This window comes from Vidua macroura, chromosome 16, assembly GCF_024509145.1.
Source record: "Vidua macroura isolate BioBank_ID:100142 chromosome 16, ASM2450914v1, whole genome shotgun sequence".
NCBI lineage: Eukaryota > Metazoa > Chordata > Aves > Passeriformes > Viduidae > Vidua > Vidua macroura.
Window position 1 is genome coordinate 9,326,825 of NC_071586.1, and position 21,124 is coordinate 9,347,948.

The following is a 21,124-nucleotide window of genomic DNA, read 5'->3' on the forward strand; positions in this document are numbered from 1 at the left end:
TCCTTCTTTGAAATTATCTCCCTTCTACTCATGCTGAGATATTTCCTTTCTCTAAAAATACCCAGTGAAAAAAAATTACTTATCACCATACCTTTCAAACAATGCCCTCTCCACCTGAATCCTCCTCTCAGTCAACACATTTTTACTGCTTTCAAATATTTTCCTAATCTCATCAGGCCAATGGAAAACTGCACTGTTCAGGTTTATGTCTTCATCTAAAATAAAAAATATAGTCATCTTTAAGAAAATGCCTTTAATAATTTAATAGAATGGTTATTATATAATGGAATGGCTACTAACAAGCAAAATAGTTAAACTATGTTTAGGAATAAGCGAAGAAACTGGTGGCTGGATTATCCATACTGCAAAGAAACTCTTCCCTACAAGAAGTCTGATTGACAGCAAAACTCTAAAATCAAGTTAAGAATGTGAAATTATCTAAATAAGATGTTAGCTAGGCAGAGACAGTTAGTAAGAACAGGTATTCCAGAATATCAATTCCATTTAACTACACACAGAGAGACCACTCCTAACTAAATGTATATTATACCTACATAAGATGAATAAATGTTTAAAGTCTGATTGACAGCAAAACTGTAAAATCAAGTTAAGAATGTGAAATTATCTAAATAAGATGTTACCAGTACAAAATGTAACAGAAAATTGTCCTGGCTTCCATAGGCATCCTAATTTTTATCATAAATGAAGTCTAATGAACATGACATATCCTTGTTATTTCTATCATTGTCTGATCCAAGAATGTATTCTGCTTAAGGAAACAGTATCATCCTGACACTAAAATAGGTTTGCATTCATTTAACTGCCCTTCCTTTTTAGGTGTAGCAAATAAAAGATTGCATCTGTGAATTACATTTTTGCTTTGAATTAAAATGCAAACTAAAAGTAACTTCTACAGATCTATCTTCAGTCTCAGAGAACAGCCTTTATATTAACTAAGAACAGCAAACCATGACAGCAAAACAACTAAAGGCCTGTTCTGAGCTAATCCTCAGCTGCAGAGATGCAAGTTCTCACACTTTCTACATGCTGTCATAGAGCCTTTGGCACATGGCTTTTTGGATGGCTTTTATGTGGAGAATTTTTATTTAATAACATAGAGGTGTAACATCATTTGGCCAGATTATATAACATTATCTGATAATACCTAAAACACATTAAAAAGCTCTGTCTATGCTGTGTCCCATTCCCCTACCATTCCTTGCTGCACTGGTACATTTCGGCCTCTATTGAATTCTTTTTATTTCCCTTCTGTCTCTTTTGGAACTTTCCATTAGCACCCTAGAAGATACAACATTTAAGCATGCAAAGCCCATTATCAATATATAAATATTCTCATATGGAAATTTTATATTCTATAGTTAGACATACCAGAGAGATCAGCATAGTCCATGAGGACTTGCAGCCTGTGTGCTGCTTTGTCAAGATCCTTTTTCAGTTTAACAACAGTAACTTCACTGGATTTCTTTAAGAATGCTTCATATTCCACTAGCTGTTCAGTGTTCTGGGGCACCTCACTCATTCTCTTTGCAATAAAGTTAAACTCCTCACAAATTCTTCAACAAAAATAGAATAGACATATCACTGGGATTGTAAATGAAGAGAGAGGCAAGATCTAGTAAAATGATTTTGTCTTTGAAAAAAAAAAATTACATTTCTTCATACATTGAACTTTTTTTTTCCCTGCAAGTTCTATCCAAAGTTCCCTGTTCAGCCAGGCTGCCCATCTTGCACTTTAGTCTGGTCAGCACAAAAAACCCCAGCAGATGAATAAAGGTATCTCATCCACAGATATACAGCATCAATGCAGGCAGACACCAAGAACCATCCATGCAAACAGGTACCTTTGATTTAACTGTCTGTTTTCCATCACTTCAAATTCAATCAACGTGTCTTTGAGATTCTGGGTCCGATTGCAGAGTTCCTCATTCAGTTGTAAAGCATCCAGACAGAACATGGCCAGAGGAATAGTGATATCCATAGAAGCAATCTCTCCTTTCAGTTTTGTGAAGCTGTCAATCTTCTAAGAACAGAGTATAATAAATCTTGTTATTTTTCCTGAAAGTCTATAGCTAAAAAATCTAACACAACTAATAGTTTCCATCCAACAAACTGGATCATTTATTCTAAATAGAAGAAGGAAAACTCATTTTTATCTTTCCAGAGACCTGCTCTTATTCACAGATTCCAGGGCTGAAAGCTTTGCACAGTAATTTGCCATAGTAGGGAAGACCCCAAGCTGCCTAGGGAAGCATTTAGCCATATGCTAACTCAGGGATGCAAAGGAAACAGTAGACAGGGCTGACTGAGGATAAGACATTTAAAAGACAAGCAAGCTGCAGATTGACCAAATACTCTGGGCAGCTTTTCTGCTAAGAACAACAAAACTGACAGAAGGAGGTCATAAAGAAATCTCCTCCTACATTTGCACAGTAGCCCTAAAGTAAGGAGCTATGTAAATTGAGCACTCCCTAGTATTCCCAAGGGTAAAATAAGTGATTTGTTCTTGAGGCAATAAGTTAGGAAGTCACGTGTGGTGCTTTAGCAGCTGTATGGACATGCTGCACTTGTCAGGAACACGTTACCTCAGTTAAAGCATCTAAAGAAGGAACTTTTTCCAAAAATTTTGATACATCTTGCCGTGATTCGTTGTTCAAAAGATTGCTGTACTTCCTGTACACATTTAAATACCTTAAACACAGAAGACCACAAAAACAAACATAAGTTTCTGATGCAAAGTTTCTCTATAGAAAGAAACAAATACACTCTAACTGTCTATTTAGTCAAATGGACGGTGCTGTGAAACTGAGGGTTTGGAAGGGCAATGGAGTTACCAGCCAAAACTTACTTCTTTGGACCAAGAATGTTGCTTTCAAAGATCTTTTCAAGTTTGTTTATATACTCCAAAAACAATGACTCATGTGGTTTGACTGTATTAAGAGTGAGATCACCTCTTCGTAATTCTGGAAATAGAAGTTTCTCTACCTAAAAGAAATCATTACAAATACTTAACAAGACACAGAATAGCAAAGAAAAAGGTATTCTATTACCCATTCACCCACCACATTAAAAAATCATTATTTGGTAAAAACAGTGCAATGTGAAAAGGCTCTGATCCATAATTAACATTTGATTACTCACATAGTTTGCTTGAGAAAATAATATGAAAATCTTAACCAGTGCTTCAATATAACTTGAATCTGAAAAATATCTTCTATAACCAAAAAGTTTGCACAGTTCATGATTCACAATCCTCATCTTTATCTTCTATTTGTCAGTCTTCATCCTCATTCATAACTTTTTATATTATAGATAGTTTTTATTAATATTGTCTTTTGTATATACAGCAGCTATAACTTATCCAGCACCTTTGGGAGTTCCTCAGCACTCTGCAGGATCTTCCTGAAGCAATGACTGATTAAATCCCAACATGCTCCCAAAGGTGGCTCAAAGACAATGTCAGGCTCTTTCACACAGAGTTTGACTGTGAGTATCTGAGACAGGAAGAACTGCACTCCTTGATATGGTTCTTTAAAGTCATTTCCATCCTTAGGGGAAAGAAGGAAAAATTTACAGAACAAGGAAGTGATATATAGGAATAAAAATTTTTAAATTGCTCAGACTCCCCAAATATCCTTACTACACAACAACAATGGGATCATCTTATACAAAACCTGATGTTTCAAACAAGATCCTGTGGTGCTGACTCCTAAATGAATCTATAAAAGCTAGAATTAAGAAACTGGATTTAAGCCTAACTGCCTTTTCTCTTAAGTAACAGAAGTACATAACTATTATCATACAGAACAAAATTTATTTTTAAAAAGTAATCTATAATATCTATCAGAAATAAATTGTAGAATCTAGTTTTAATTGCCTTTAATTGTATGGTCAGTAAGAAGTGCACTACCCCCAAATTGCCTTTACAATAATGGAGTCCTAATCCATGACTAGAGTCTTAATGTAGGTGTTATAATAAGTAAAAAAATAACAAAACAAGCAACAAAACAAAACAAATAGAAGAGCTCACCCAAACCAACCCACCAGATGAAATTTAAAAAAAATTTAAAACCCTAACCATCAGCCACACAATCATCATCCAGATGCAAAGCTTAGTGGCAAGGCTTAGTGCAAGGTCTGATAGTAAATTGCATCAAGAGAGTGATTGAATTGATCCTCTGCAATGCAGTATTTAACCCACCATATTTACTCATTTTGTCTTAGCAAGGTACGTCCTGGGTAATCCTATATTTAAAAAACTCATTTCATCAAAGAAGCAACTTTATGGTAGCCAAAACAGTGGTAAGAACTCCCATGGTGTAATGGCTATTGTTATAATTCTGTGCATTACTTGAAATTATACAGGGCACTCACTGGATATAGACAGGGACACCACACCCATAAATCACCTCTGCAAAGGATTACACACGTGCACACTTTTGTCTTCTAAGGGGATTATTTCTGTGCTTTCAGAGAAATACTCTAACTGGTTAAGACCAAGAAAATTAAACTAAAAAAAAAAAAACTAAAATAAAATAAACTAAATGCACACTCACTCAAGACTGAGTTGAAATCTGCTATAAACCCTTACTTGTAACCCTAGACCTGCCAAGTGATCGTTCAGGTCAGCGGTTCTTGACTGTGCAAAAAACCCAATGAGTATACACAAGCCTTGGAAGGATACAGCCATTTTTTTATGAAGGCAAGAGCCATCTGGAACATTTTAGCCTTCAAAGAGCACGAGATTTTATGGCTATATGAATTATCTCCATGTAAGACAGAAAGCTATACATATACCTGACAGTACATACCTTGTGGATCATAAAAAATGCTAGAAGATCTTCTAAGGAGTTAATAACCATCTCACGCAATTGTAATGACATTAGAGCTGCCACAGAGCTAAAATAGCTTTCAACTTTCTCAGAGGAGTCAGAGTCCCTTTCAGGAGCAAAATGAAGCCACGTATGTCTCTGATCAATAAAAATAGATGCACAAGTTGGAATCCACCTACAATGAAATAATACAAAGTTTTTAAAGGCTCATTAGTCTTAATTATGCTCCTTGCAACAAAATCTAAACTCCAATATTACTCAAAGAATGAGTAAAATCCAAAAGGGCTAGAAGAGAATTGATAATTAGATATCAAACACAACTATACCTTCTGGGACTTAGAGGAAACCTGAATTTTAAAGCTAAGGATGCTTGTTATAATGGACCACCATGATTAGTTTAAATTAATAGTACTAGACAAAACAATAGTAAATTATATTGTTTTATTTATTGTGAAACAATATTCAATTATTAGCATTAAATGAGAAACAAGTTTGGAAGATATCTCAGGCAGCAGAATGCAAACACTTTCCATCATGTGTCTCATATATCCTCTTTCTTAAATTGACTGATTTCCCTAATTAAAAAAAAAAAAATCCATCACCATTTTTACAGATATAGACTCCACTCCTCTCACGGTTAGAAATTTTCTGAATTCCAGTCTCCATTTATTCATAGTTTATTACCATTTATTCTTGCACAAGCACTCCTGCAGTTCCAAAGGCTCTGACAGCGTCCCAGTGTTTATTCCTCTGGGGGCTATTCCCCCCTTTGTTTTGGCAGCCTTGTGGCTGGGACTGCTGTCATCTCAAAGATCTGTTTTAAAAATGGGCCTTGCTGTAAGTCAGACCCTGAGCTACTCTATTTATCTACAGCTACCAGAGCAGGCACTGACTTGTGCTGAAGGATGTCACGAGCTTCCACACAGTGCCTTTGAATGACGGCCTCGAACTCCGCGGGCAGCAGGGGCAGGTGTCCACAGAGCATCTCTGCAGTACGAACAAACCGGAGGTGGCTGTACCTAGGGAAGGGAAACGCACGGGAGATCCTTATGAAAAAAATCACATTTGTTAAAAAAAAAAAAAATCCATGAAATATAGCCAGGAAGGCCTCAAGGGTATAACAAACTCTAAAAATGTAATTTCATTTATAAATATCATTCCATCGCCAAGCTGTCCGACAAGTGCATTTCTGATTGGGTTTTTCTATCAACAAACATAAAGGGTTTCACAAATTTTAGTTGTACTTGTTGTATTTGAAACTCTTAATTCTTTGCTAAAATTGCCTTCTCCTTTTCCTAGATTCATTAGTGTATCCAGTCATTAAAGAACATACAGAATGAAATCTACTGCTTCTATTCCATATTATTAAGTAGCTATCCTGACTACTCTATGGGGAAAAAAATGAAATTTCAGCAGCATGGCATATATCACAGTCTGTAACATACAAACTTAAATTCCTGCAAATGTTTTTTAAATTCAAAAACAGCTCTCAGAATTATTAATTACCATATTATCCTCCTAAAATAACACATCTCAATTTTCAAGTGTCCCCAGGGCAAATTTCAACTACAAACATTTGAAAGATATTAAGTTTTAAGAGTTAATTTTGTTCATAACAGCAACCAGGAGGAGAATTCCAAATCACCATTTACTTGAGCACTGGATTTTAATTTAGGCATAGCATCTTTTTAACAAAGGGGATGATCATTTCACATCATGTAGCACATGTGCCTTCAGTGATTGCAGGAAACAATCATTTTATGCTGAAATTCTTAGAGGCTCAAAAAAAAGGACATATTTTGCCACTTTCTATCTAGTGGCTCCCCCAGGATCTCTGTAGCATATGTAGAGAACTCAGCAGATGCACTCTAACCAAATCATTAAATAAAAACATGCTACATTTCATTGAGGTCCTATGAACAAGACATCTTACTGAGAAAGCCAGAGCTCTTGCAAAGTGGGCATCATTGAATTCACTATGAACAGATTGCTTTCATTCCAACTTTTCGTTTCTTTGTAAGAGCTGTGCCATGGGACTGGTGCACAGATAACTCTCCGGGGAAAAGGGCGTGGGGTGCTTCGAATAGAGAGTCTCTTCCTCTCAGCTGGATCCAACAAGATATAATCAACTAGAACAAATCATATATACCATGGTTAGACTGCATATGTAGCCAAAATCTACATTCAGAACCACTATATCTTCACGAAGAAGTAGAATTCTACACATTTAAAACTAACATAATCATATAGTTATTTGTATGTTTTTAGCATAAATGACAGCACAATAACCAAATTACAAATTTGACTCTAAAATTATTAAGGGGAAAAAAAAAAAAAGAGATAATTGGTCCTGATTCTAAAAATAGGAGACAGTAGAAACAATTTTTCTTTATGTCTCTCTACCTGATGGGATGTAAAGTTTCATAAATAGATATTTGTTGAAATTGCTGAATGCTATATAGCATGCTCACAGGTTATTTTCTCTCAGAGATCTACTGTAGTTCTACTGACCTCAAGGGAATTCTCCATGGATGCTAAGAATAGAAAGAGATTTGCTTTCAAAGTGCAGTAAATGTCTACACAGTTGGACTGTTTAGAGATTGTGAGTCTTACCAATGGCTTTCATCAGGCTGATACAATAGTCTTTCCTAATCTCTTCTTTTAAACGTGCCACAAATTTCTCTAGCTCTGGGCTAGGAAGAATGTGAGTTGGAATATGTTTTAAAATTTTATTCACCACTTCCTTATCCTGAGGTGCCAGCATGTCTTCTCGCACTCCATTATATATGTAGTGACAGTACCGCTAAAAAATGTTTAAAAGATTATGCTTATTGTATGAATTTTGTGACAGATAATTAATTACTACACAGTATTTTTAGCTTTTCTATCACTTGTGCCTTTTTTGTAATTGAAAGGTGTTTGAATATAATGGATTTTGGGCATCTATCTATGCTCCTTTTAAAGCACTGATGTCTTTACAATACGCCCACCGGTGTTGATGCAAGCACATAGACCACTAGAACTCAGTTCAGCATATTAAATTACTGATCAAAAAAGTACTAGAGAACAACATGAGAGGTTAAGAATTTGGGAATATACTTAACTTGCAAACCCTTCACAACAAAAACCAGAGTAGCTACAAAAAATGAAAAAGGAGTTGACAATATTTAACAGCAGTTTGCTATACTGAGTATGTACATCTCCTAATCCTCATGTACTGCCTGCTTTTCTCAGCTACCTTTTAGTAAACAGTTTCTAAATATCTTGCAGATGATTACTGCTGCTACTTTCACCTTAAAAAGAAATTATATAAATACCTCTAAATCATCACTTGAAGGTAGCTTTTCTCGCTTACTTATCTCCTTCTCATGTAAATCCATGAGAGCAAATTGTTCTTCTGGAGTCAGTGGCTGGTTGTTTGTATAATTTATGACATGCAGTTCTGGTGTGTGAGCAGGTACACTCAGTGAAATGCGACTCACACTCTTTAACAAAGTACTTTTGAAAAAAAGAATACAAGTTTAGTGAATAAAGAAGCAGTAATGTTTAAGAACAGATGACAAGGATTACATAAAGCACTTGTGCTACACTGAGGACAAGTATGACCTATGGAAGTATTTCAATTATTCAATTAAAAAACTCTCATTAAAATTGCATAATACAATATACTGCTTTAACATAAAGGATGCAAGCATGCAAACCTTACAACTGCCCAGTATCACTCAGAGAGGCAGTATTTTATGAGCAGTTCTATCAGAGTCAAACCTACTAGGATTGTTATTTAGTATGCCCAAGATCATAATGTACCTTCATGTGATTATCTTACTAAAATCTTGTGATTCAAAAGCCAATCTTGATGCACATACATTTTTGTAGGGCCTTAAATTCTCATGCTTGAATGCTTAACACAGCATTCAGTAAAAAGAAATATTAAATCACAGCTGAAACCAGATTTACTGTGATAATCTGTATCTTTATAACATTACAGTATGTTACCTGTCGGAACTCCAGCGCCGCTTTTTCCTTGCAGCTTTAAATCTCAGTTAAAAAAATAACATACAGACATGTTTTTCAAATAAGGTATTTCATATTGGTGAAAAACAGAGCTAAGATAATTAATCACATAATGAAATAAGAAAAAAAATACAATGTCACAGAGAAGCACTGCATGTGATTATTTGGAGGGATGAACCTAACTAGTAAATGTGAAACACTTATTGAAGTTATACATGCATTGGCAAATTTGTCTATACTGACTCTGAGGTGATAAGCTTGTAAGTGTTCATTAGGGATAAGTGATGTTTTCCAGGGATGATGCTTTAGCAGATAAAGAATTAGAGATAACAATGCTTAGAACAAGCAAGTCTAAACTTATAAACACATTCAAATATGGATACACAGTGAAGGCTGTGATATCTCTACCATTGAAAAGGACTTCATTTTTCTAATATTTTTCATTTTTAAATCCTGTGCAGTAGGAGTGTAGTTATTAGCTATGGAATCACTTGGGTTTCGGTAGTGATGCTGTTCCTTGAATGGAGCTGCCAAAGTCCATGATGACTCCTGCATCAAAGGAGGATAACGGGTTTTCTGAAGGAGAACCTGAAATTGGAAAAACAAAAGTGAAAGTTTTACAAAGCACAGTAATTTAAAAAGCCTTCTTAGGGCTAGAAGAGGATTAAACATCAATTAGTATAAAAAGCAAATACACAGGTCAGCCATGCATTTGACCACCGATCTATTTTTGGATCACTATGCTCTCCACATGTGTAAGGATAATTTTACAGAACACTTTGGTCGTACTCAGGCTTTTTTTTTTTTTTTTTTTTTCATAATCAAGGTATCTTTTATAAATAAGAGAACACCGTTTATTATCTAGTTCTTTCTACTCCCCCACATCTCTATCTTGCTTTTTTCTTCTCTTTGTATTTGCTTAGATTTAGAAAATTCCTATTCCTTAGGCCTTCGTTAATGACCTATCTACTTTGAACACTCAGTCCTTGTAATAGTTGAAAAATAGTACAAGTTAACAAATTCAGCTCTCATCTTTCTCTCATATCAGTAAGAATTTGTAATAGACTTCTTTTGTCTGTTCATTCCATGCTTTCTGAGGTGACTTACTGATGAACTTTTCATCAGTCCTGATGTCTGAACTTTACCAAGATACCTCACAGGCACATGAGATGCATGTCTCAAAATACCCTCAGAGATAAAAGTACAAGAGATACAATCATGAATATACTTTGAATCATTGGATCATTAAGACTGGAAAAGACCTCCAAGGGCATCAAGTTCAACCTTTGACCCAGTACCACCACACCCACTAAACCCCACTGCAAAGAATGGGAATTTGCCAGCATGTGGAATGTGTGCATACCCTGACAGCAGGGGAGAGACCACATACCTCATACAAGTCTGAAGGTGCATCTGAAGCAGAAGCAGAAGCAGGTGCAGGCTTGCGTAGGAATGATAATTTCGGTGACTCTTTTGGACGACTCATATCGCACACAGAATCGTTTTGTGTCTAGATAGAAATGAAAAGCAACTTCAAAGATACTTATGAAATACTCTGTTTCAAAAAAGATTCATTAAGAAGGAACAGTGTCCTTCAGTGTTCATCGAAAATTACATATGGCAACTTTTCAAATTTAAAGGGAACAGCCATTCTTTGTGGTGGGTTCCCCAGCAAAACATGTTTTTTGCAGTCATTTTATGAGATTTCTAAACACCAGTAAATACCAGTTTAAAAAATTCTTATTTTTATATCCCTGAAAACTACTTAAAATTAGTTAAATACTTTAAGCTATACTAAAACTCCACATGGAGTTTGTAATGGTATAAACTCTGGATATTAGAATATTAAATCCTACCAACCTGCCAAATTGACAGTGAAACAGTCAAGTTGTGTGAACTGTATTACTGGGGAGGGGAAAAAACCCTCTAGAATTTTTTAATGTGTACAAGGAGCCAATTATAGAAGAAGCTATTACCAGGATGCTGCTGGAAGAATAAATTGCTCACAAGTACTCTGCAAAGTGTTGTACTACAAATGTCAGGCTATCTGACATGTTTTAGGATTGTGTTTCACCTCTTCAAGGTGACAATACTTTGAGATGGCCTCCAGGATGCCATACAAACTTCTGTCAGGATATTTTCACAGAACTATTAAACCTCACAATGTTTTAAGATGCTTTTGAATGGCAACCTTCCTTACTATAGGCCAAAGCCTCACCTATAGTCTGTTCTGAGTTTCCTAAATGAAACTTGTTTAGGAGATTCACAAGGAACAATTTCCTGAATACATAGTGACACTATGAGAAAAAGGAAGTAGAAGTGTGTTGTATCTGAACACCAGTGAGTTAAATCACCATGGAAGAGGAAGTTATTACCCAATACAATTGTGTTTGAATAAGATATAATCTTTTTTTTTACATAATTTTAACACACTTTTAGCACATGGTTATTGCTTTCTGATGTATCACTGAAAAACGAGGCTGCTGGAACCTGGTTTTCTAGGAGACAAAATTGTGGCCTCCTCAATATCAAAGTAGAGCCCATTCAGAAATAAAATTTGAGAAACCACTGATTTGATTTACCTCCTTGGTATTCCTCAGCATGCCTGCACACACACAGAAATAAAGACATTATCACTGCCAGACATAACTCATTAAAGAGAGCATGAATTCCTCCTGACTAATGACTAAAGGATTGGGCCTTAGGGTACTTTAAAAATGAATAAATGATACAGTTCATTAGGATATTCATTCATTCATTCATTCACTCTTAAAAGTACAAGAGTCATTAAAAAAGCCATCGTTCATCTTAAAAAAACTCCTGACTTATATGCCAACTAATCTTTCAAACACCTTATATTTAAAAAAAAAAAAATCCTTAATAAAATGTACATTATAAAGGATTAAGTCCAAAGAATATTTAACAAGAACGTATGTCTTTTAATAAGAGATCTTCCAATATCAAACCACTAACCACCAGCAATGGCCAATTGCATCTGAAGTTTTGACAAAGTTATTGATCTTTCACAGTCACTGCAGAAGGAACTTACCCTCAGGAGACTCGAGCTCTGTGTTCCTTTATTTTGCTTTGGCTTTTCCGTTTGCTTAGAATTTTTTGGTCCTCCCCTTCAGTGTGAACATCCTGTTGTTACATGCACTGGAAAAGAAAAAGAGACTCATTTCAGGTACTACACAAAGTGTCAATCAGCTTCTATGCCAGTTGCCAGGAAGAAGAAAAATCAGCTCTCACATTCCTTGTTTACAGCAATAAGCTCTCTCTTCCTCCAAACTTCTATACTCTTTTTTTCACCATTCCTCTCAAGCTCACTTTTCACCTTAATCTTTTTAACTCCCTCCCCCAAGATATCCTTCAAGCCAGACTTTCTTAAAACCTGCCCTTTCCACTTTCTCCAACACCAGTTCTTCCCCACTGCCTGTTCTCTTCCAATGTCCCAGGGACCCTGGGCCCCCCAGCTGTGTTTTCAGCAGAACCACACATTAATTGCCAAGAAGAATAAGCCCATGTCAAAAAGAATGGGAAAAGAGAAAGAAAGAGACACCCTGCATGCCTCACACATCCACAAGATGCACAGGTGAGCAGGGTAAGGGCAGGTACTACCTGCAGGTGCCCTTGTTACCAGTCCCTCTGCCTGTCACAGCTTGGTGAATTTCTCTGACACTGCCTTTCAGTCCTCAGCTCGGTTGCCCCAGTTACAGCATAGCTGGTGCTTGGAGACAGAATTCCTCCTCCCCCAGCAGAGAGGAAACAGCCCCTTTTAGTGTTGTGCCAAGCTGTGGTCAGGGAGATTCAGTTGTGGAACCAATGAGGAACTGTACAGGCTCCTTTTACCTCTGAAAGTTATGAAAAAATGTAGTCCTGAGATACCTGAGATATTCTAACTTTTGCATGAAAGCACTGCACAGAGCTTCCAGAGCAGTAAAGGCTCTACAAACCCAAATTTTCTTAAGAAGAATTGGAAAAAAAATATTCAAGAGTCAAAATCTTGAATCCAAACACCTCTACCACTATTCCACCATTCAGAATCTAACTCCCTGAAGATCTGAACACAGCAGGTGGGACAGTCTCAATTCCTCTAAGCCAGTACGCATTTGCCTCCCACTCACAGTCATCACTACATCCTGAAAGAGTCTTCCATCACATTCTTCCACAAATGGGAATTACAACCATCCAACATGAAATCTAGCATAGTCTCTTAATAGCTACCCTCAAGAAGGTCTTGTACATGTTCTGCCAACACAACAAGAGTTCAATTTTAAACCTTTTCCCATAATCTTTGCTATTTTTCATCCAGTTTTCTGTGAGCAGTGAGAATAGCTGATATCCCTGAGTAAACAGCACAGTTTTCCTTATGTCTTGCCCTTATACCAGCTACAAGTGGAACATTGTTGTTGGCCATTGTTCTTTACACATGGGCCAGCAGTGCAGGGTACAAAATCAGCACTGCTGGTGCTGATAATTGCTTGGCTAATGTGTGCTGTAACTCTCCAAATATTTCAGTGCTGGTTTGCAACATGAGTGTTTTCCTGCTAATTGGAGCTGACACTGGCATGAAGACAAGCTCAATTAAGCAGCAGTTAAGAGTAACTACTGTTCCTCTGTGCACATCAACTTGAATGCTTAGACATGCATGCTCTTCTAAGTTGAATAACTTATCTCTGCTGCTTTAAAAACATTAAAACCAGTTGTTTGGTATAGAGAAAGATTATGTATGAATTTTTAGCAGAAGATATAATTATGCATAGCAAGAAAATAATTTACTAAGAAGTATGAGACTATCTTCAAAACTGCAGCTATGGCATGCTTGAAAACAGCCAGAAACTTAAAATCTCCAGTACACTTTAAACTCAGCTCCATTAACCTTTATCACTGAGTTATGTCACACTGCAATTCTGCCAGCTAGTTTTCCCTATGCTCACTTTTTAAAAAAAAGTATACAAACCAACAAATTTATTATAATATACCCTAGTGTACCAGGAAAATCAATCCACTGTGCACTTTAATAATACAAGAGATTAACACATTAAGAGTTCAAGCAAAATACACTTGCCATGACCATCCTTTTCTTGCAGGTATCTTGTGCTAGGCCCCACAGTGCAAATATGTGTTAATATGCAAATCCTACTCTCTCTGTCTACACAAATCCTGGTATCTGCAGAGATCATTGAGATCAGCACCTCAAAGACACAGAGCTCCAACAGTCTGATAAGTCTAACCCCCATACTTCATAAAACCTCTTTTTGCATTAATTTCCAAATGAAACATGCTATTTATTTTTTTGCCTTTAAAAAAATAATAATGAAACCGTTAACATTCAGTTTTGTAATACTCTCATAGGTGGCACCAATTAAATTATTAAGCAGGCACAAGAAGCATGAATATTTAACTCATTTCTGATTGCAATTTGCAGCATGAAAAAATCGGTGCAGCAGAAGCTGGGAATTCACTGAAGCCTCACGCTTGCCAGTTCACACCATCATGATGGCTCTGGAGAACAGCCAGGCCAAACCATGGTGCGGCGCACCTCACCGAGCATCACTGCCGGGAACGGTCCCAGCCAAACGCTGAGACACGGCAGCGGCATTGCTCTTGCTGAAAACCCAGCTGAATTCTTAACGTAATCGCTCCTCACATGGCACATCTCCCCAAACAGGTTTGCCACGTGGGCACCAAAACACCGGGAGGCATCAGGACAAGGTGGGGACGTGTGGGAACAACAGCCGGGACGGGGGAAGGTGTTGGAGCCAGGTGAGGCGTCCCACAGCGGCTGCTCCAGCGCTCCTCACGGCGTGACTGAACGCTCCCAGCTCCCTGCGAGCTGCCTCCGCTGCCTGCCTGCCTGGGCCCGGTGGCATTACAGACACCCACGGAGCCACTGCTGGCACCGGGGCCGTGCGAGCCTCTGCACGCCTCCACAGCGGCACGGAGACCGCAGATACCCTCATTTTCTGTCCTCCATTCCAAAAAGCTTCAGGCTGCATGTCCTAAAACAACACAAACCTCTAGGACACTCATGAGGGTGCCCGGACTGAGCGGCTGAGGTAGGGCCGGGGTGAAGGGCAGGACAACAAGGGGGACACGATAGGATGCCCGGGGGGCATCAGCCACCGCCGCCAAGCACCAGCGGCCTTTGCAGCCCGGTGCGGGCGCCGCACGCCCACGGCCGCTCTGCGCCGCCACAGGCGGGCCCTGCCCGGCCCCGGCGGGGAGGAGACAGCGGCGGGAGGGCGGCGGCGCTGCCCCAGCCCCGCAGGCCCGGCAGCCGGGGGCGAGCGGCCGAGCGGGGCCGCGGCCCGGCGGGCGGCAGCCGCAGGTGAGCAGGACATTGCCGGGGCCGGCGCCGCCCCGCTCCGCCAGCCCGGGCTGCGGCACTGCCCGGCTTGGCGGGAGGGCCGCGGCCCGGCAGCGCTGCGGGAGCGGGGCCGTGTCCCCCCCTTACCTCCGGGGGACACACGCCGGGGACCCGCCGTCCGCCCGGGGCGCTGCTTCGTGGGGGTGGCCGCAGCGGTGACGAGGGGGGTGATTGCTGTGCCCTGGCCGCGGTTCTGGTGCCCGGTGCAGGCCGCGGGCGGTGCGCAGGTAACGCCCGGGCTCGGGCGCGCCCCGCGGGCAGCTCCTGCCCGGCGCTGCCGGCAGCCGGGGCTCACCCGCTGCGTGTGACCGTGCCGAGTGCCCAGGAGGGCCCGTGTGTGTCCCCCCGGCAGGGACACTGCCGCCCTGGCTGCTCGGGGTAGCAAACAGGAAAATGCATCCTCTAACCTGCCCCTTGTAAGTGTCCCCCTGCAACAACAGCTGGACATTTTCTGGGAGATTACTGAGCTGAGGTTTCCTTGAAATTGACACAATTCAATATGTTCATAGCATCTGGAAGCATTTTGCCTTAATACACCGGGTTTTGAAGCTGTGTGGGGTATGCTCTCGATGCTGAGTACAAGGATACTCACTGAAATCAGTCTCATTAGCGTGTTACCGGTTTCCAGAACCCATAGCAACAAATTGTCAATGCAGGCGGTTAGAAGTGATGTTTTTACTGGTAAGTGAATACCCTGACGCGTAAGGAAGGGGTTAATGTTAAAAAGGAAGAAGGGGAGAGTCACCTGTATCTTGCTGCTTGCCTGTGGGAGTTTCAGAAGAGCTTGCAGGGATAAGCTCTCTACATTAGATGTGCTTTTTGTAAAAGTAATGTTTTAGACCATGTGTCACTTCAGCTGGAATCTGCATTCTCTCTTTATAGAAAGGAAACATTTTGTTTTCAAAAAGCATTTGTATGGGCCTGTTACTAATTGTACCTTAATTTTAAGGGAAATTGGATGGCAGAGTGAGAACTTGCTGTTCAGAAGAGGTTGTGGCTGAGGATTAATAACATGTCTAAAGAAATGCAGGAACTACAGAAGCAATGGCACTCCGTGATGCAGACCATCCACAGCAACGCAAATGTGGGTCTGGATTGTAATTTTATATGTTTATAAAGCTGTATTTTGTAACTATCGGGATATCACACCCTGATTTATTTAAATGCACTCCCTGTTTTTTAAGTGAACACTGTGAGGCCTGTGGGAAGGCCTGTCCTCCCACACCTTCAGTGTGTGGGAAAGAGGGAAGCCTGTTCTGCATTTTTGTGTTTTACTGGCATAACCCTTTGAGATAGTAGAGTGGCATTTTAGTGAAATGGTTGCACTGCTATAAAGAGAACTAAAACTACAATACATGTTTCCTTAAGGGAAGGGAAACTGCTACAGTAAAATTCTAGTGTATAGCTATGACTGCCTCTATAAAAAGATTTTTTATTTACCAGTAATATTATTAAATTCTTAACAACTTTCTGATACAGACATGCCTGCACTGTAATTAGATTCAATAAATGAGCAGGTTGCAGATATTACTAAGCCACGGATAAAAGAAAAGTTGAGCACTTTTAAACGTTGCAGATTTTTAAAATTAACAAATAGAGGTCTCTAGTTGAAAATAATGGTTGCCAAGACCCCAGTGAAAGCTACAGCTAGTCTGATTTTTTTTTTTTACTTGTTTTCAGATTGGTTGCTTTTTTGTGCGTTTGGTTTTTTTCATATGTGCCAGAATAGAACTCGGAAGTCCAAGAAAAACATGTCTGTTGTTGGTAGAATTATATTTGCCCTGAAGTTTCCTAAATTTGCAGCAAGGTCCCATACTTTTGAATCAAAGAGGCAAGAGGTGCTCCCTATTCCAGCTGCAGACTGACAAAAGATCTATCCTACCTGTGGTTCACTACAGTAGCAGTGATCTGTGAAAGGTATCTGTGACAAGAGATTTAAAAAAATCTGAAATGCTTTTCTTTCATCTGCAGGTTGTTGCCTTTATGAATTCTCGCGTTGGCCAATATTTAGATGACCATCCTTTTGTTGCCTTATCACTCCTGATGTTTATTGCAGTGTCAGCTATTCCTGTTGGATTTTTCCTGGTTTTTGTTGTTACAACAGCTGTAATGGCCTGTATCGGTGTGATAGTCATGGAAGGTACTGTGTGCATGCATGGATGTACTTACCTATTCCCTTTTAAAGCATGTTATCTTTTTCCTTTTTAATTTTTCCTTCTGGAAGTCTGAGTCCTAGCAATTGAGGATTTCTGTGTGTAGTCCTCAGGTCTCAGCAGTAGTAAAACTCTTAATACAAGAATAGTAATCTAATTAAGCGTAGTCTATACAAGGGAAATCCTATTTTCCTTTTCTAATCTCAGCCATTAGGATATGCCTAAACCAGTTATCTTGAGCATGCATAGCTTTTACAGAGGCTAGCCAGCTGAGTGAGGAAGATGGTTTTCCCAAATTGTTTGAAATTGGGGCTATGGTAGAATGTCAGCTCTTCTATTTGTACATAGACTTGTTAAAGTAACAGAGTGATGTTTTATTAGGTGTTGTCATAGCCATAGGTGGCATAGCCCTGCTGTGTGTGCTGTGTGGCCTGGGAGCCTTGTCCCTGGGAGTTTCTGGAGTGCTGAGTGTTTCTTACGTTGCACTTTCAACTCTGGTCAACTACTGGTGTGCATCAAGGTGAGTATGGATGTCTTGATCAGTTTCAAACTCCGCAATTGTGCTATCGCATGCATTGTTTCATGTTTTTCCTAAATGAGCCAGTGTTGCTTAGTTTACCAATGTTTCTTGAATGCTTTGAATTTTGGGCTACCCTCATGGTTAAAGTGCAGTATGCAGATGTCTGATCATCAGTAGGTATTCTAATGAGCATTAATTCATGCCTTTTTTCCTATTTGGGGCAGGGGAAACATAAATGGTCTTTAAATGTGAATGTGCTAACACAACATGACACTAGGCAGTAAAATACACCTTTGTCTTACTCTAATGTGTTGCTTTAAACATCATTAAAACCTACTGCCAAGTTGAATTTTGTGTAGATGAACCTTGCAGTTTTTCCTGCATGATGACCCAGCTATCTCTGCTTACTTGCATTTATAGAGTAAGGGAACAAAATTCATTGTAGATTTGAGCTAGGTAGAGGACAGTGTGGTCAAAATAAAAATAACAGGTTTTGTAGGGTACTGCACTGTGTAAGTTGCCAGTTGTGCCTCTCAGGACTTTGGGCTTGCAGGCCTTTTTCAGGCATTCAGCATTGCCTCAGCCAGGCAGCAGAGAGCAGGAGGCAGCAGCAGGCTGTGCTGGAGTGCCACCTGTGCCCCCCTGAAATACCTGCCAGGAAAAGAAGCACAGTAATCACTGTGCCATGGGGAAGAGCAAGAAGAAAAATCACAGCTGCTCTCTTGTAGGCTTCCTCAGTTAGCTCTTTCAGCACAGCTGTGTTTGCACAGCTCTTGAGGACACACAAAGCTGCCTGAGGGTGACAAAAGCATGGTGCAAGGCCCAGTTCCAGGGCATGCTGCCATGTCCACAACATTGCCCACCAGTTCCAGAAGACTTGAATTTTCCATAGCATATCCAAATGCACAATCCATCTTACACACCAGTCCTGTTGAGCTACAATGTTGATGTTAAAACAGATAATACCATCTGTTTTTGTGTTCCTCTGTCTTTTGACAGAAGCTTAGGTAGACTAGCAGCAGATATAAACCTGTCTGGGACAGCTCACATTGCTCAGCTTTTTTGAGCAAAAAGTTAAAAGACAATCTTAGGGAGGAACAGCCAATAAAACCATTCTTTTCTCATGTACACAGGGGTCAGATGAGGAAGCAAGATGTTAATGGAAGTTTACCACAGAAGCAGCCTGGCTTGGATCTTTCTGCCAATACTGGAAAGAGTGAATAAGTAGGTTTCTCCCTGCTTCATAAGCACTTAACTGTACAATCCCAGCATTTGCTATGTAATTGTTTACTCATTAAGCATTCAGTCATTGTGTACTCCTGGAAACAGAGGAAAATCAATATACATCTTACACTGGCACTGTAAAAGGGATTTTAAGAATAACGAAGAAGCAGCAGTGCAGTGGTGAGAGTATGGGCATGATGGAATGTTCCATAGAATTTGGTAAAGGGATATAGTAATACTGGATACTGTTAAGTCAATGGCAAGTAGGTGGACAGAAAGGGGAGGGAGATATTTGACTTCCCAGATACTGGAGTTCTGAACACACTCTTTAGTACATAGCAGTGGTCATTTTGATACCGAAGTATCACAGTTCAGAACAGTAGAAGCACGTTTTGAACATGGAAAAATATTTGTAAGCCTTAACAACCTTTGTTAAAATAGTATGAGTACACCAGGCCACTGCTTTATGTTCATTATAAAGGGAAAAGTGGGTTTGTCATATGTCATGGTCTAAGCTTTTTTTCTCCCTTTAGATGTTGTGTTATTCCAAAGGGATTTCCTTGCTTCATCATATCAGGGGCATGCTTAGGTCTTCTTTAGATATTATTTAAATTGCCTGGTTTGCTTCTCAGTTGTAACTTCATGTATGTTATTTAAACTTTTTTCATTTTTGCAAATGTTATTATATTTTTAAGCATTAAGACAGTATCTAACTATATTAGTTTAATAAAGTGCTGTTTGTTTAACCAGATTGTCTTGTTAGTCTGTTTTATTCTACAGTAAAAACCAAAATTTTCACACCTTGTTTTAGGAAGGCTACAATTGGAGCTGAGATTTTCTCCTTTAATAAAGTGTTTTATGTGGCCAACATTGATGACCCACAAACTGCAGATTACTCCCCTTCTCATGCCTATAAAGGCAACACAGATGTCTAAGGTCTAAATTAGTTTTATTTAGTTTTGCATAAACCAAACTGCTACTTGACTGCAACATGGACACAGAGCCTACCTGAGCTGCAATGTGAGTCACACAGTAGTGGTGGTAATAGTTTCAGCCCCTAGGCTAAGCTGGCCCCACACTTCAGCTGTAGAGTGAAATAATCCCCAGAAGATTTCCAGGAGCCCCCTTTCTTTTAATGGCACATTATTTCAGCAGACAGTACAAAGCCACATAACCAGCCTGCAAGAGCTTTCCAGGATGCATCTCCAAAGACAGAGCAATAAAGCCCTTACACCTGCCTGAAGTTACAACACTCCACATCTTTGTAGCACAGCTCATACATGACTACGCAGCTAAATCCTTTCCTCTCATTTTCCTTTATGCCCTCCTCTTCTGAAGGGAAGAGGCATTACTTAATAAAATCAGCAGACACTAAAATAAGTTAATCCAGTCCCACTCAGTCTCACCCAACATGAACCATTTCCCTCTGCATTTTAAGTTTATTTTTCATTATATAATTCATGCTCTCATCAGCACTTAGCAAGAGCTGAAACTGAATTCTCAATTACCTGCAGTAACATGGAAAAGTTCTGCTCCTGCTGCCCTGACCTTTGCATGATTATCAGCCTGTCATTTCAAGGCTTCTCACTGTGTCCTTTCACCAAGAGCTGCTTTTTCTGCAGTGCCATCACCAGAGTAAGGTTTTCAATTGAGAGATGCTGAAGAAAAAACTAGGTCAGCATAGAGTAGGTGTTTTACTGGAGACAGTAAGGCATCCCTTAAAAGGAGGGCAGAGGTTGATTTCTTCTTTGAATTATTAAAGACTGCAGTAGAACTGAGTCCTTAGCAAGACAGGCTGGGGACATCCTGCCTTGTCCCCTTTTTCTCAGTTGCTCTCGGCTTTCTGCAGAACACCACCAACCCCACAAGAAGGTGGCAGGAGACTCCCACCCCATGGCCCCATTCCCAACCAGCTCAGCCTACTCAGTTCTCACAGATCTGGTTCACTTGAGGCATAAACATGCCTTAATAGGCAGCCACTCTTGTGGCCCTA

At 39.5% G+C, this 21,124-nt stretch overlaps 2 protein-coding genes across 4 annotated transcripts in view; one reads left to right on the forward strand and one right to left on the reverse strand.

The window, feature by feature from the left end:
* Window positions 1–15,446, reverse strand: part of DNAH3 (dynein axonemal heavy chain 3) — a 56,767-nt gene extending 41,321 nt beyond the window's left edge. Inside the window, exons 1-16 of the mRNA XM_053992299.1 lie at window positions 15,322–15,446; window positions 11,914–12,020; window positions 10,255–10,374; window positions 9,248–9,452; window positions 8,847–8,880; window positions 8,168–8,348; window positions 7,464–7,653; window positions 6,784–6,979; window positions 5,744–5,869; window positions 4,830–5,025; window positions 3,387–3,566; window positions 2,867–3,003; window positions 2,604–2,709; window positions 1,863–2,041; window positions 1,390–1,574; window positions 92–215 (exon numbers count right to left, since the gene is read on the reverse strand). Coding sequence (XP_053848274.1) covers window positions 92–215; window positions 1,390–1,574; window positions 1,863–2,041; window positions 2,604–2,709; window positions 2,867–3,003; window positions 3,387–3,566; window positions 4,830–5,025; window positions 5,744–5,869; window positions 6,784–6,979; window positions 7,464–7,653; window positions 8,168–8,348; window positions 8,847–8,880; window positions 9,248–9,452; window positions 10,255–10,350 — 2,135 coding nt within the window. The 5' untranslated portion in view covers window positions 10,351–10,374; window positions 11,914–12,020; window positions 15,322–15,446. The remainder of the gene's footprint in view (window positions 1–91; window positions 216–1,389; window positions 1,575–1,862; window positions 2,042–2,603; window positions 2,710–2,866; window positions 3,004–3,386; window positions 3,567–4,829; window positions 5,026–5,743; window positions 5,870–6,783; window positions 6,980–7,463; window positions 7,654–8,167; window positions 8,349–8,846; window positions 8,881–9,247; window positions 9,453–10,254; window positions 10,375–11,913; window positions 12,021–15,321) is intronic.
* LDAF1 (lipid droplet assembly factor 1) lies at window positions 14,685–19,882 on the forward strand. 3 transcript variants are annotated; one of them, XM_053992305.1, is made up of 5 exons: window positions 14,685–14,923; window positions 16,184–16,318; window positions 17,206–17,374; window positions 17,769–17,907; window positions 19,041–19,882. In XM_053992305.1, exons 2-5 carry the CDS (start codon window positions 16,247–16,249, stop codon window positions 19,129–19,131), a joined length of 471 nt encoding a protein of 156 aa, XP_053848280.1. In that variant the 5' UTR covers window positions 14,685–14,923; window positions 16,184–16,246; the 3' UTR covers window positions 19,132–19,882. The 3 variants fall into 3 exon arrangements, with proteins under 3 accessions (XP_053848280.1, XP_053848278.1, XP_053848281.1); XM_053992303.1 differs by lacking the exon at window positions 14,685–14,923 and adding an exon at window positions 15,091–15,195; XM_053992306.1 differs by lacking the exon at window positions 14,685–14,923 and adding an exon at window positions 15,569–15,650.
* Window positions 19,883–21,124: the final 1,242 nt, after the last annotated feature.

What these genes read in the sequence shown, in the direction of transcription:
- LDAF1 (XM_053992305.1), top strand. Translation starts at nt 16,247, where the DNA reads ATGTCTAAAGAAATGCAGGAACTACAGAAGCAATGGCACTCCGTGATG. An exon ending in CCATCCACAGCAACGCAAAT is followed by an intron (nt 16,319 to 17,205) that starts GTGGGTCTGGAT and finishes TTTCATCTGCAG; the next exon opens with GTTGTTGCCTTTATGAATTC. An exon ending in AACTACTGGTGTGCATCAAG is followed by an intron (nt 17,908 to 19,040) that starts GTGAGTATGGAT and finishes TCATGTACACAG; the next exon opens with GGGTCAGATGAGGAAGCAAG.